General features: G+C 41.9%; 1 protein-coding gene across 8 annotated transcripts in view; it reads right to left on the bottom strand.

Annotated features, from left to right (window-relative positions):
* The window catches only part of meis2a (Meis homeobox 2a), an 82,161-nt gene that overhangs the window by 59,891 nt on the left and 5,435 nt on the right, over positions 1 to 16,835 (bottom strand). For all 8 annotated transcript variants that reach the window (XM_028437319.1, XM_028437318.1, XM_028437321.1 and 5 more), the window contains exon 7: positions 10,109 to 10,223. In XM_028437319.1, the coding sequence (XP_028293120.1) occupies positions 10,109 to 10,223 (115 nt within the window). The remainder of the gene's footprint in view (positions 1 to 10,108; positions 10,224 to 16,835) is intronic.

The following is a 16,835-nucleotide window of genomic DNA, read 5'->3' as shown; positions in this document are numbered from 1 at the left end:
CAGCTTTTTGGAGCTCTCCATCTCCTTTTGTTTCACTCTCTTCCTCCTCCTTTTTTTTTTTTTTTTTTTTTGGTGCGGCCTTCGTTATTGACTTTTCAATTTTCCTCTCACATCCACCCCCTGCACTAGCAGTAGCACTAGAGCGTCTACACTGGTACCCAGCCTAACAATACCCCTAAGCCCACTCTCTGAGATGCTGGCTGGGGAGCCCTGAGAGCCAGGCCAGGCCTACAGCTCCCACCAGCTCACTACGCACTCCCCATGAGACCAAAATCAAAGAGAGGCCCTTAAAATATAACCATGCGTATAATGAGGGTGCTCGGAAGAACAATAAGCATATACACCAAAAGAGAGTGGGAGTACAAAAGAAAGAAGGAAAAACTGTAGGAATGTTAGCCCAAAAGTGAACAACAGAGCGCACATTTAAAAAAAAACCCTGATACTGTGCTGTGGGAGAGAGAAAGGGCAAAGGGCCACAGCCAGTGGTGATGGTAGCCAGGGCCACGCATCTATCCAACCACGTATCTGAACTCCAAACAACAAGGGGGTCCGCCGCATGCCTCTGGAGTTGAAGGGAGCCAAAGGGAGCACGACTAATTTCTGCACAACAATGGGCCTGGATGGGCTCCCACACAATGGCAGGTGCTTTGAATAGCAGCAGGGCCCTTGCAGCGGGGATCTTCTCCTCTCTCACTCCGAGGGCTTAGGCTCTGGCTTGTGTAACCTTTGATTTGCAACCAGGCTTCCTTTTGACTCATAAAGGATGAAAATGATCTCATGGGAGGCCATTGGAGTAAGAGACGGCCAGGCCTGTGAGGCAAATTTCCGACTGATTCCGTCTGTGTTTTCTACAACATGCTGTCTTCCTTCAACTTCTTTCATTCCCTTCCTCCCTATTGTCTTTTGCTTTTATAAAACCCTTTCTTACTTCTGTGTTTACATGTATCTTTATCTGTAATTGTGTAATTTCACTAATGTATCTTATCAATTTTAATCTATGTTTTCACTTCATTTTTGTTTTTCCTTATCGACTGTTTGTTCAGCGTGTTGTTATCTTTTGGGGTTGTGTTTGTTGTGCCTCTACTGGGCCGTCCTGTAGGCCATGATGCAGTGGAAAAGGCAGTTTTTCCCCCACCTTAAGAGCATTCTTTCCGGGGTCACAAGGTCAGGCTTCACAGATGTCTCCTGCAGTCTTAGTTGTCTAAGGACTGCATCCCTGGGAGTAGGTATTTGGACTAAACAATGCAGCATTCCCACTCACTTTGGAAAATGCTAAATGAGTTATTTTTTGTTTTTTTTTGTTTTTTGTTTTTGCTCTTGCCTTTTTCATCTTCTCTGTTTTCATTGTTTTTATTTTTGAATGAAGCTATACAAAGCGTACGTATTTTCCAAGGTTTTTGTTTGGCGATAATGGGAGAAAACACTGGTTATCACAAGATAGTGGTGTTTTCTTACTGTTTTTTATTCCTTTAAACACTGCCGGTTTCTGTAAGTTTCCTCCAATTGTTCTAATGGAGCCTTAGTCATCTTTGCCTAACGGTGGTGGGAAAGATGCTTTTAACGCTCCCTTTCTTCTCTCAGTTTATGTTGCCAAGACAGAAAAAATAAAAACATGCAGTAACTGTCCTGAAATCCAAACTGAAATTGAAAAATAAAAGCCTTGAGTAAGCAAAGTAAAGCCAAACAAGGAGAATCAGGAGGACAAGATTTGAAAGAGAATCTCAACAAAAACAATCGGTGGAGAGGAGAATTCTAGCTTTTACTGAAGGGAAATCAGCTTCTTTCCTTTTCTAGGGGGTGGAGTGTGACACTGGTAAAAGAGGGGAGATTGCAGCATTTAACATGCAAGTTATGCCTCAGAACATGGAAAAGTGTGTAATTGGAACAGCATTTGAAAAATCCAGGCACTGAGCAATCCTTGAATATCTTACTCCTTTTCATCTCACTCTCCCTTGTTTCCTTTTCTCTTCCTTCGTTTGATATGGTCTCATCGCCTCCCCCTCCAAACATCTTGTCTGTATTCTGCAAATTGATAACCCTCTAAATGAATTATGGTAAACGTATAATGAAGGTTTTCTCAGCTTCAGCCCTGCAGCCAGTGAGGATGGAGCATCTCGTTTGGCATGTTTGATTCGTTTTGTTGTGCATTTAGCCCCAGTGTTCCTTCACAGTGTTCACTGCTTGGGGCATGTAAATAAGAAATTATCCTTCCGACTAACATGGCTAATACTTCCTCTGGGGTAATCAAAAATTATTAGACGCTTGCTTCCAATAAACATTAGGGCTCATGGCAGCAACCGCTGTCAAATCGTCCACCTCCGCCTGTACCCCCCAATAGCCCTAAATAGGGTGAACAAAAGTGATCAGGTGTGGAAAAAGCACCCTAACTATGTAGAAACCTTGAGACCGCAGGATTGCTATTATACCTTAAAAAAGCAGCCCTTGGCTTTAAGAGTCATTAAAGCATGTGCTAGAGTGGGAATCAGACTAGAAAATGAGCTTATCTTGCATAATGCCCTGAAAAGCTTTGCATAAATGTGAAAGATGTGTGCGTGAAAATCAGCTGCAGAGACGCAGAACTCGGATTGTAACACACTTCCTTTATCGTCCTCCCACTCTCTTGGAAGGTGGCGGCATTGGTTAAAGCACTACCTGTAGGGTATAGCTGCTTAGCTTGACTTCAAATATCCTTCAATGTGTAAACCCTAGTTTACACAGGAGAAAACCACACAGCATGTGAGCAAGCTACAACTAGCCTTGCTAAGCCCACTCTGCTCTAATCGGGCGCTGTGTTTTGGAGGGACCTTTGCTGTGATTTGGGGTTTGGAGATTAGGGGGAGGAGAACTGGGAGGGGTGGGGGTGGTGGAAGAGATTAAAGAGCCAAGAAAGGCAGAAGAAAGAAAAGAAAGTAATGGAGCACAAGGCCCATTGGTCATACACAAAGGGAAAGGGACATTTGAAGTCAGGGTTAAACTCCAAATAAGCACACCTTAAACGGGCCCATGTAAAATGGCAGTCAGGATTTTCGGAGTTTCTCTGCAGGTGTGCCTTTGACAGACATGGCCTCCATTACCTTTCTCTGATCTTGAAAGGGGCCCGAGGTTGGACACAGAAACCAGTGGCATCTTGCTATCTCTGCCTTCCTCACCTCCCATATACAAACACACATGCCTACATTTTCTTTAAAAAAACAAAGAAAACACACACACACACACACAAACAGACTGCAAGACAAGGGCGAAACAAATCTGCTGAGTACTAGAGCAATTGGATTATCACCTCTTAAGGGTGACTTCTTGGCTGACCCCCTTCAGGCTATCCCCCTAAAACAAGACAGAAAATTTCCTAGGAAAACACTCTCGCTCTCTCTCTTTAAAGAACTGAACTACTGTCATGCTTGTGAAAATGCAGTGGCGGCTGCCCCTTTAATGGACGTGGAATTGTCTTTTGGGACTTGCGCTCCAATCCCTTTCAGCCATATTACATCAGACCCTTGTGCACTTCTCACCATACGCCACATGTACTGTAGTAATCAGCAACAGGACATGGGCGTGCAAAACCTCAGCATAATGAACTGATACAACAGCATCAATGTAATTTCTCATTGTTTTACACCCAAAGCCTTGGGGTAAAAGAATGAAAACGTCCGATCCACTCCTACTGGAGTTCAACCTTGATTATTTTCTTACAAATCTATTTTCGCTGTGCTTTTTCTTCTTTCTTTCAGAGGCTACAAAAAAGGGAAACATTCATCCTAGCTTTCAAATAAGGGTGCAAAGCAGACATTCTCTTCAGCTGCTGTCAGAATAATCTAGGTAATTTTTTCCCTATGTTCTCCAAACATTAGTTTGCACATTAGGCTGACCCAGTTAATGTGCCTTTCCTGCTGTGTAGGACCTCGTTCTTGGCCAAGTTAGGCCAGGCTGACTTGGGTCGGGTCACACTAGGAGTCTGTTCATGATTATGGAGCAGAGGGACCAGACCCCATCCAGAGTTGAAGTACAGGGGGAGCCAGGGTAGAACACAGAACAAATGAGACGTTCAGGTTGCAATGGGATAGTGGGAAGTCTGACTGGAAATATAACTGGCAATATTGACAGCTTAAATGTGTTTACAGTTACCTTTGGGTTTGTTTGTTTGCTTGTTTGTTTTTTAGCAGTTTTTAGGCTGTAGGCTCGGGGTCAAAATAAAGACAAACACCCCCCAAAAAAAGAAGGGAAAGTGGAAAATAGGAAGAAAAAAAAGGAACTCAGGGAGCTGATCATTCTCTTTAATCACATTTTGGATGAGGGCCAGGAAGTCTGCGGTACTGAGAGAGACAGAGAGGGGTGAGCAAGGAGAGGAAAGTGGGAGAGAGCGTGAGATGGGAGGGGTGGGAGAAGGAGAAGTTGAGAGAAATGGAGGAACAAATGGAAAGAGAGGGGGAGAGAGGAAAAGAAAGGATTTATAGAGAGAGGAAGAGAGAGAGGATGGGCCTGAGAGCAGAGCCCCTTGAAACAGCTCAAAGTGCAGCAGCAAGCACATATGCCCGCATGTTTAATGTCTATGTATGTGTGCGAGAGAGTGACAGCCATTCCCGTAAATGCCCACAAATGCTGAATCCAGCAAGAATCTGGTGTTAGAGCAGAGGTAGAGAGAGATCCATTTTAAAACTATGTGCATTAACTATACTTTTCCCCATAGATTAAGCACTCCGCATGAATAATTTAGCCTCTTTTATGCTAATGGGATCATGAAAGTATCCCCTCCGTACCATGTTTTCTCCCCCTCCAGAGCAACACTTCTCAGCTTTCAACAATGGCCCTGCCCCTTCCCAACAAACCGTCAGACAGTCATCGTGCACCGTTTCCATAACAGACACCTGACTAACATGTTGCTGACATGTAGCAATGAGGCTAAGGTTGCAAACAGAAGCTCCAGATCAAATGTTGTCAGATTGCAGTCCTAACCCAGCGGGTATAAATTCATTCAGTTTATTTTAACTGCACTTCCACCTGCTGCTTAGCAAAATGAAAATAAATTGAATCCATGTTATCATTTGTAATTGAGCTCGTTTGAAACATGGCTCTGAACCCAACGGGCCTGTGTGTTTCTACTTTGTTTCCCAGTAGTTCTCTGTGATGTGTGCACACACACACACACACACACATTGTGCAGCGGTAAGGTGGGGGCACTGTAAAAATTATCAGTGCTCTAACAGCTGGGAGTGAGAGCCATGAAACAGCAGGGCTTGGGTCTGCTTTATTGTTTATCTGTTGTTTATGGGCCAGTATTCAGCTTTAATTACAACATTAAATTAAACTCTAACAGGCACTTAGAGGCAACCAGCTAACACATGCACAAGCATGCCCACACATACACGTACACACACACACAGGCGCAAACACACACAAACATGCAGGTCATATATTTTATATACACTGACACCAGTGACCAATCCCCTTAGAGCTGCAGTAGAAGCTACTAAAATGCAACAACGCTGGCAGGTTGTATTAAGCAGAAATTGTGAGGCTCCTCCTCCTGTGGTTATAAATTCTTCCATGTAATATTTTGGGTTGTTCTTTGACCCGTATATGTTGTTTCTGAGTTGATAAAGTAATCACAAAAGTCTAAAAAAAAAACAAAAGGGGTTGGAGTCAAAAGGTTGTTCTGTCGGGACACCAGGAATCGTGTCCCTGGGTATGACCTCGCCCTCTCGAGCACAACCACAAAGACAGTCCTGATTGGGGCCCCAAGCAAGGGCCAAGGGAGCTGACCACACTCACCACGTATACAAACACACACAATCACACAAATGTACCACAACACCATCAAGCGCAGCATGCTCCCTTAGAGCTGAACACTCAAGTCTCCCTCTCTTCCTCCCTTTCTCTCCATCTGTGCCTCCCTCAAGTCTCTCTGGGGAGTCTATCTATCCACAGAGCGAGGGGATTGTTCAATTGCTGAGAAAATGTACAAAATGCTTTCCTCCTCTCTTCGGTTGAGCCTTTTCCGACTACAGTAGAATCTGGGAATTGTACAGAAAGCCCCTTTGCTCAGCACTCAAGATGTCAATGTGGATTTGGTCTTCATGCATAGCTAATAATTACAAGTGTGGACGGGAGCTGAGACATTCTTTCTCTCTCTCTCTCTCACACACACACACATAAAATAAAGTAGGGGGATGCTGGGACATTTCCCATCATGCTGAATCAGGGTTTAGGGATTTACATTTCATGACTGAGTGCATTTGACTTTACCGTGTTTGGTGTGGGGAGCGCACTGTTCATCACACTTTGTGTGCTTAACATAGTACAGACACCTGCCTACAGACAAGCAGTGTCTAAAAGGAAAGCACATTCATCAAGCTGAATTCCCTGCAACTGATGTCTGATGTTTCTCGATTAGCTTGGAGGAGCTTCAAAAGGCTCTTAATCAAAACAATGTGCATCCAGAGCCAATCAACTTATTGTTTGTTACCTTGTCAACCCCCTAACCTTCAGCGCTGATGTTTGTTTATCGACCAAAACATGGAGAGTCACTCCTCCTGAGTCAAAAGGTGACGGTACAGAATGTACCCTGAGGGTTATTATTCAAATGTTCTTTTTTTAGGTGAAGTTGTAAAAAAAAAAAGAAAGTGGTTTGAGGAAGAGATTAAGGAGGGGCAGCGGATCTGAGAGAGCTTTTACACACGTCTAAGTAACCGTAAGCCATGCAAACATGCTTCACCTTAGTTTATTTCACAATAATAAAATATCCCTCAGAAGAAATAGAACATATTTGTGCAGTGGTTGCTAAATTGTTTTTGGCAAAAGCGTAGCACATAACTCAAAGACAAAGACAAAAGACTGGGGAAGTACTTATACAGCAACCATGTCGACTTGATATACTAAAGCTCCTGAAATCCTTTATGTTTTCCAATCACTTATTCAGAGCGAAAGACTTTGGCAATTCTTGAAAGTATTCTTCATCATTATTTTAGCACATACACATACATACAAGGCAGAGTTCAAGTTGGATGTAAAAAGCTTTTTTTTGGCAGCTAATACCAGAAATATAGTGTTTGTTTTATAAACTATTACCCTCACTTCTTCTCGTTCACTCTCTCTCATCTATCCGGTCTTAGCCAGTGCATCCACACGGTCACCCCTTTTAACAGGGGCCATGCTGTTAAAGACCCCATTACTGAAGTGAAGCACAGATTTCACATTTTCTCTACGGACTGGAGAGTGCCGACCTCAAATTTTATGTTGAATGCATTGAGATATGAGGCGAGTTTATGTGTGGAGTGGACTGGAGAGGAGGAGAAGAGGGAAAAGGTGGAGAGGTTGTAGAGGAGAGGCTCAGTCAGAGTGGAAGGGGCAGCGTCGGGAGTCAGCGAGTGCTTCAAGCGTTAACGTAATTGCAAGAATGTGAAAAATGAGGCGGCGGGGCTCCCGAGCGAAGCGAAAGGTCAGAGCATGCCTCACACAAAACAACTGGCTAGGGGACGGCCTCATTAGACCATTAAATCAGCTACCCTTGTTCTCTTTTTCTTTTCTTTCTCTCTTTTTTTCACTGAACCTACTTTTTCACCTTCTCTACTCTTTCACCTTTGAGCATCAATAGTTCTTCATTCGCCCTCTTTTAATTCTCTTATCTCTGTGCGTGTTTTTTTCATGAATTGTCAAGATGTAGGATTTTTCATTTACCAAATCTCTTGCAGGTCAGGATCGGACCCTGATCTAGTCTAGGTCTATCTTGGCCCGTTGCACGCTGCTGTACCGTAACTGTCTTTGGCCCATATCGATTGGTTGTTACTGGATACGGTGGGGAAAGGAGTCGATAAGTGCTCTGTGGATTACAGGTCACTTGTACTTATGTGTGTAAGATAATCAATAGGCAGTGCATTTCTTCCTCTTGCACCACCCTCCCCCCTCCCCATTGCACATCATCTCCAATGCTATTTACATTTGCAAAGAACACTGAGAAACTCTTCATGTTTAGCTGTCTTCTGATTTGATTCTGAAAGCAGCTTGGCCTCGTGTTATTGCTCGGCAAAAGATTATCACGTAGTTTGTTGCAATTTATCAGATTTTTTTTTCCCAAAGTGTTTCTTGTGGATTTTTAATGCATTCGCAATCGGGTTAGAAAGTTAAAAATATACTCTAAATTATTCATCAAACTTTCTGTCTGAAAGATGTAAGATATCAATGTTGTACACTTAGAATCAGCCCTTTATTCTCATCTTTTTTTTTTTCTCTCCAACTGTTCTGTTGGAGCTTGTGATCCAACTCGTCTTGACATCAGCTAACCACAGAGGTCTGTGATGGTCATCAATCTGTGGTCGATAATGCCTCCCAAGCTGCAACTGCTCCTGCTGCTGTCTTAGGTCTTTGGGGAAAAAGATGATTTACACGGCCTTACTGCAGAGCACACGCTCCATCAATGGGTTTGATCACTTATCGCCAAAACCATAGACATGGAAAAGATTAAACATGCTTCAGTCTGAGTGCACGTGAGTGTAGATGTGCATTTAGACAGCGTGATGAAACTACTTGAAAACCTTTGGACTCAGTCAGAGGCAGAGGTGAAAGAAATGGATTACAAATACTCACGTTACTGTAACTGAGTTGTTTATATGGGTACTTGTACTTTTTTGGGTATATTTCCAAATCACTATTTTTACTTCGACTTAAGTACGTTTTAAAATAAGTAACTCAGTACATTTCTACACTCTACTGTTACTGAGTAAATTTTATATATATATATATATATATATATATATATATATATATATATATATATTATTTCCGTTTCAAGGCACATTGCACATAATCCATTTGTTCTTAATCGTGCCATTTCGTGCCCAACTACTTTCTTCGGTTCAGGTTGGGGTTTCTACCTATTATGTTGTTACCCACATGGCATATTTGGCAAAGCACTGTTTTAGAGTTCACAAATTTAGCTATTGTATTTAAAAAAGAATTGTTTTTTTTTTTTTTTGACAAACCTTTTATTTTATATAGATGCCTTTGTGGAAAATGAATTAAGTTCCAATCGTGCAAGATTTGTTCTCTTCCTTTTTAAGTTTATACATGAGATTTTCACTTTACGCAAGGGAACCGTGGCAAGATTTATTACCAAAACTAAACGTGGGGGGTGAAAGTAACTAGTAACTTTTAATTTGAGTACTATTCAGTTGAGCTACTTTTTACTAGTACTTGAGTATTGCATGTATGACTTACTTGTAATTTCAATCAAGTAACAGTATTTCTACTTCAGTAGGAGATATCAGTACTCTTTACACCTCTGGTCAGAGGGCACACACAGATGTTTCTAAAAAAGTGATGCTGAACACACACACATACTCACACCCCTTCACGCATAGACTCACACACACACACATTTTAAGTTATGTTTTGTTGCAATCATAACAAGGAGGGATAAGATGAGCAAAGGAGGGAAAGAAGGTGCTTGTTGTCTGTACTTAAGTGTCAAAAAAACACAATGTGTGACATTCAATTTCGCGTTTCGGCTGTGTGGTTTGACAAGTTACGAGTCAAAACTAGTAGAGAGGGAAACAAAAATAAACGTCAGGTAGCTGTAAACGCACTTAATAATTTCAAATGGGTTTGTTTTGATGCTCATTATTACTGTTGGCAGGTCATGGAGGAGATAACACAGGAAGCGGGGAGGCATAATTAGGAGCTGTTGTGTGGGCAAAGTTAACATGGCTTAAATTAAAACAAGAACTGGCAGGAATATCCAATTAATCATCAGCTTTTGTGTGACTTTAAATAGCAACATATTTGGAAAGCCTTCTACCGGGGTGGTCTATGAGCATGTTCATTTTTAGGTGTGTTTACGTGGATGGCAGTCAAAAATGGGGATTATCCTGAGTGCAATAGAAAGGACTGGGACATAATGTAAAGAGAGATGTGCCATCTATTCAAAATGAATCCCAAACTCTATAGCCTTCTATGCATAGAGTGCTGGCAACTCTATCCACGTGCATATTTGTACATCTTGCATGGATTTGTGCTTGTCCAGCTGAATCTATGGATATTTATGTATAAATGCTTGAGTGCACACTTGCACAGATGTCAGTGAATGTGAGCGTGCCTGTCCATTCGTGCCATGACTCACCTTGCTCACTGCTGTTGTCACCGCTCTGTGAAGCGTGTCCCCCGCTGGAGGGCCCTGGTGTGCCGGCCGAGTGTGTGGACGTGGCGTCATCGTGGTCTCTCCAGGAAGCTGGGTTCTGAGGTTTGAAAAGGGAGAAAGTGAGCGTGGGATCCGTCCATCCATCCGTGCATCCAACCACATTTCCCGTCCAGACCACAAAACCAGGAGTGTAGAGAGCAGGAATAATGGGGGGGAGGAGAAGGTAGAAGAAGACAAAAGAGAAACAGAGTCTGTATAAGTTTGCTAGGTGGTTGACTGACATCTTTGATGGAAAATAGTATCAATGCTTTTCACTCAGCTAGCAAACATAGAAAAGTCTTTGCACATTCTCTTGTCAAACCAAGGCTTTCATCTTTAAAAAAAAAAACTTTTTACAAACCTGAACCTTAAACTCACAAATCTGCAAAGGACTAAAGCTTGAAAATGACATGAGTTTTTAGATAGATTTACCCTATCCAATAGAGGCATCCACATCAATGAGAACTACAGTGTTAAAAAGTCAGAGCACACCACATCAACCATTAATCACTGTCGGAAATGAGCATGTGATGTAATTGCTTTTCTGCCAAAAATGTGTCCACACACACACGCACGCACGCGCACACACACGCACACATACACACACGCAGCCTGAAAATAAAGCACTTCCATGCACATTCATTGGCATATCAGAACAAGATGTATAAACACACATGCACGCCTTGCCCACTCGCTTAACACAAATATGGAGCTGAGGAATCTCTGCTAGCTACTTCAAAAAGAAAAAACCCTAAACAGGAACATTGTTTTTAGGGGACTTTCTTTACTCCTGTAGTTTATATGGCTTCCTTCTCATTATCCTCCTCTTTTCCTGGCCATTGCCACTGCCCTGTCAGTTCACATAGAGAAGCAGGATTTTCTACTGTACAGGAAAAGCTTTATCAGTGCCACATAAAGACAGGCTTGAGGTGGAATTTCCTCTGCCATTCAGGCAATGGAGGGATAAACCGATCACGTCACTTACTATGCTCGGGCCTGCAAATGCACGCACTCCCAAAAAAAAGGATTCTCACACAGAGCTGATACCGCTTCCTCCATAACACAAACCCCCAGCTAGTCTTTCCCAATTTAACATGTCACCTGAGCTTGATGACAAAATGTTGGCGAATGTAAGCCCAGCTTTGTCTGTGGCCCTAGAGAAGCAGCCCCTTGAGCAGAGTCCAAGCCAAACAAACACAAGCCTTCACCAAGGCTTCCCACAAACCTCAACCCACTTCTCAGTTCCTGCTGTGAGAGTTTTGTTCTCGCTCACACACGCACTCACTCACACACACAAACACAAAACCTTTTCCCAAGAAGTAGTCATTTTTACCATTTTGTCCTTCTTGAGTTGAGCTCCTGATGAATTGCTTTTCCCTCAGCTTAAAAAGTGAGGAGCAGGGCTGCTTTCCTGCCTTTGTACCTGAATGTACGGTACACGAGCCTGGACACTAACAGAGGTTTGAGGGGAATCGAGGCTATGGGACCTGGCGCTGCCGAGTTCCTTTGGGCGCACAGTCCTCATGTGCTCCTGCTTGCTCTGCTGTGGAGGCAAGGCTATGCTGCTATGCCTGAGAGCCAGGCTCTTTTATCTGCTATGTTTTTGGGGGAAGGCGGGCTGTTTTCTCAAACAGCTTGGAGCTGAAAACAGCAGACAGAAACACACAAGACCCTTCAGACTCTGCGCTCCACTCAAGACCCTCTCAGCGTCAGCTGTTCACCGGATGGCAATCAGATAAAGAGCTCAGAGAATTATTCAGAAGAGGGGTAAGAAGACAGGGCAAACAATGGCCCAAGCGTGGGTTTTAGTCCTCCAGAGTCTGTGAGGGCAGAGTGCCCCAGCTCCAAGAGGGATATATGATTGTGATGTGCTTACTCTATGGGGTACTGATCAACACATGGCACACTCCACTGGAATAAGGTCTGTTAGCATAAGCTAGGGTGAGGAAAAGAAAAAGCCCATGAAATCAAAGTCTTTTTGTTTTCTTTTTGTCAAATGCAACATGAAAAAAAAGAAGAAAGACGTGGAAAGTTTTCCGTACGCCGAATGATGAAGTCTCAGAACAGAATCACAATCAGAATCTCTTTATTGTCCCATGAAGGGATATTAGTTTTGCAGCAGGAGCACGCTTAAGACAAGGTACACAAATAAAAATCGTCAGCAGAAAGTGTGGGAGTCAGAAAAATGTAAAACCATAAAACAACACAATATAAAAAACACCATACAAATACACAAAATCTCTAACTTCTCTAACAAAAGTGCAATGTGTGGATTGCAGAACAGGTTGTTGTTGTTTTGGTTTTAAAGGAATGAAAATGACTCACTCTTACTTCCTCCCAACGACAGTATCAATGCCAGCACATTTCAGGACAGACCTGCAGAACTGCCCGTCCTGCTCTCACACACTCTTACTCTCTTATTCTGTCTCTCTGCAACACATGTGAGCGATGTTCACAGCATCAGCATCAGAGTAGGCCTAATGCAACACTTGGATCGATAGGAATTAATTTAGCCATCATCGCAGAGTAATGTGTCATTTTTAATGGTGCTGGCACTGAATTAAATTCAAAGACACCTCAGCTAATGATGTTAAACGGAATAATATTTTTGCTGTGGTTTGCCCATGCTGCTGAATTAATGGGCCCATGTGCAGGTATATAATAAAGGCTCTGTCTCTTAAAAGGACAAAAAAAAAAATACCCTGCAGAACACCATATATCAAATGACTCAATAATAATTATACAGTACATGTTTGACAAGTGAATAAGTAGCAGACTCCTCTTTAAACACCTGCAAGTCAGCCCTCGTCCATAACCATGTCAGCAAAACAAGACAACGAACATCAAAACAACAGTGTTAACTTTCCACGCTCAACAAGGCGACACAAGCAACAGCCTTTCCTCCACATGAATAATTTAGTGAGCTTCTTCTCTGAGCTATGGAGGGAGCATCATCACAAACGGCTGTGTGCAACACAAACCATTTTGTCACAACCCCTGTGGCTCTAATAAAGTTCAAACAAATTGCAAGAAGAAAAACCATGTCACCCAAAACAGTCGTGTTCAACCAACACAACACGCAGAAATAAAGACTATACAGTAGGAAACAAGCAGACTCTAGTCTGGGGCACTATTCCCTAAAGCTGGGTATAATTAGGAGTCAAACATGGTTCACTCCATCCTCTTTCTCTAATTGTGGTAAAGAGCAGGAGGGGGAGAAGACTTGCAAAAAAATTACACATGCATGCATGTTGCAAGCAGAAGCACAAAACAAGTGCACACAATAGCACGAAATAAAGCGTAAGATACAGAAAGAGTGTGCATGGTCTCCAGAAACCGCCTTTTCTATTTGCAGGGGTGAGCAACTGACGGCTGATGATACAAGTTGTAATTAATATAAAAGCAGGAGACAATATGGGACAGACCGGCCTGTAGTGCAGCGAGGCCACAGGAGAGCAGAAGAATGCAGCTCAGCTCCTGTCCCCTGTTTCCCATTTATAAACACCTGCCTGGCACCATCTCCCTTCCCTTCGCTTCCTGCACTCTGCCTACATCCCTAGGAATTTCAAATAAAATTGATTTAGCAGCATCATTGAATTTCCCTCAAATTCCCCAGAAACACTGGTGGAAAGTGAAAGAAATGTGTGTGCTGCGTGTGTGTCTGTGTGTGTGTGTGAACAAAATAAATGGCTGACATGCCAGAAACACACATAGGGCCATAAATCATAAAGCAGCTGACATTTAAAGACACATCTTGCCACACAGAATAAACAGAGAGAGAAAGAAAGAAAGAAAAAACACACCTTACTCTCACTTTTTTTGTGTTAGGTTGAGCTGGTAATTACATGTAGCCACTTTAGAAAAGTGTAGGTGCACAGCCATTGAACAGCTGAGCTTTCAAAACACCCTCAATTATCGGCCATATAAAGAGTCCTTCATTTAGCAGCTAATAATTTACAGCAGCGTCTTTAAATGGACGACACGAGGCGATTATATTTATGCCTGAAAACTTTCTTTCCAGCAAAAAAAATTTAAAAAAAACACAATATCCTTCACTGCAGTGACGCCACATTGAGTTCTTGAATGTCTTTGTTAAAAAAAAGTAACTGAAAACCAATTATATTGTGATTCATGGATTCAGCAGCAATTAAAATTGCATAATAAACGACATATGAACGTCTGTAACTGACATTTCATTACAGATATCTCTGCTTTTGATTAGATCCGATGAAATACAAGCTTTTGTATGACCGTGTAAACGTGCGTCTCAACTGTCAATGTCTGCAGATGCTTTCAATAAAAGCACACATGCAAAGAATCCAATGATTTCTTTTTTTTTTCTAAATCACTGTTGACTGCAGTCATTTACACTTTACATTCAGCTCAAAAAAGAGAGAGAAAGAGAGAGAGGGAGAGAGAGAGAGGATGCAACAAGTAAGCATCGCCTGTGTTCGTTGCAGGCACTGATGATTGGATACGCCTGCCAAGCGGGCCCTGCCTCTGAGCACCAATCAAATATAAAATATAAGGCCAGACATCCCAAAACAACAGAGTGGCTCGAGTCAACAACGAAGTGATTTAATGATGTCTGAACATCAATCCCCAAGATGATGGGTAGAATCAAAATAGAAAACACAGGTATATTACAGGGCTGCGTGCATGTCAACACAGCAAATCACTGTCCAGGCTTGTATTTTCTTTTCAACTTCTAAAAACTTACAAAAACTACTATCACTCCCTTTAGAAAAGCTCTCCAAAAAAAAAAAAAAAAAAAGCAGCACCTTCACATCCTGAACAACAACAAAAAAAAAAATAATGTCTCCATTAAAAATGTAGGAGTGTGCAGAAATGCACAATCTACATATGCATAAAGAAAATGAGACAATGCTTTCTGCCAAATGTGTGAGCTTGATTGAAGAAGCGGCACAATGGGCGCACCAAGACACAAAGGCTAATTCATTAGACAGATAATGCTCAGACTCTGTTAATTCTATTTGTCTCCCTAATTGGATGTAGCACAAAAAGAGACAGAATTTTTATTCATTAATTAAAAGACAAGCGAGCAAACCTCTGAAGTACACACTGCATGCACACACACACACACACGCACACCAACAACTTCACTGCTGTGTTTTCTTTTCATATTCCCCCTGGGAAAGATATACTTGCTTTAAAAAGTAGTTTGAAGGTGAATAATACGTAAAGAAGTTGCAAAAAACCAACATTTTCACTAAGTGCTCATCCTCAACCTTTATATAATATAATCAAATCATCTCTATATGTTCCAAGCTGCATTTCTATGTGTAAAACACACACACACACACACACACACACACACGTGTACACACGCATACAGTACGTACACATTAAAACAAGCTCCACAGGCTGCCTCCTCCTCACTGAAGAGCCTCATCATCTCCAGAAAAACCAACTTTCTCCAAATGAGATGTAGCCCAGGGCTATATATTAAAAATGCATATCAAAGCAAATAAAAATGGACGTGAGAGGGTCTAACTAAATAAATTAGCATATCTAACTATCAAACTCCCTTCCTTTCTTCATGCACGAGGACAGAAATTAAAAATAAAACAGAGCCAGATACAAGAGAATAAACGAAATAATACAAGTAGGGCAAGGATGGCCTTCCATCTCACTGTACTGTTTTGCATGCAAATGAATTTTATGCATTGTATCCAATATTCAAAGCACTTTTGAGGTAGCCAAACTCTCTTCAATTACACATGAAAATGACGGAAAAGTCAACAATTCATTTGAATATTACGCCTCTGCTTTTTTACATACATCAAATATGATTTGCATTTTAGCCAAATACAGGGCAAGCACGCTTTGATCTATTTAACTGTGTCTATAATCTTTAGTTATTAATAATCCAAGTGTGTGTGTGTGTGTCCTTTTTTATTTGCTTGAAAATTAAACAGGGGAAGGAAATAAAATATGCATTAAAAAAAAAAAAAACACACAGCCCAGCAGTTGTTAGGTATAATAAAAAAGTTCATTGTTGCCACAAAAGTGAAATAAATCTCTCATACAGGGTTAACTATGATGGTCAGTCCAAATGACTCCAGTTTAGAAGACGTGCAATGCAAGCGTTCTTGCTTTATTACGGCTTGATTGGCTTCATTGGCATATTTAATTTTCTAATCATCAATATGTGTCCAACAAAAGGCCTGTTGGTGTCCATAAACTGGCTTTAGGAATCAACCATCTGCCACATGACAACTAAACAGTTGATCTAATCTCTGCACTACAAACATAAGCACGTCTCATGATACACCAACGTTGGTTGGACCAATAATGTCATTTTGACCCTTTCCCCCCCCCCCTCAAACTAACACCAGCCGACTGCAGCTCGTGCTTCAGTTCACCTAAGGGTGCACTGTGTGGATTTGTAAAGGGAACCTACTGCTATCATCAGGCCAATAGCCAGACCCAACAGACGCAGTACAGAGACTTTGCATAACACTTCAATCTGCTTTAATTCCTAATAGGCTTTAGCCATGCTGTGCAGATATTAACTAGTCACTTTGTTACACTGTTATTTCTACAAGGCAAACATTACATGCAGGAGGATGCAACACAGGCATGACTGTCGCCTCCATCCATTCAGGGTGTTGTGTACGTGGGTTTATGACAGTGAAAATACACATTT

Source organism: Gouania willdenowi, chromosome 22, assembly GCF_900634775.1.
Source record: "Gouania willdenowi chromosome 22, fGouWil2.1, whole genome shotgun sequence".
Lineage (NCBI taxonomy): Eukaryota > Metazoa > Chordata > Actinopteri > Blenniiformes > Gobiesocidae > Gouania > Gouania willdenowi.
The sequence above is the reverse complement of the archived record's forward strand: the minus strand, read 5'-3'. Positions and strand labels throughout refer to the sequence as shown.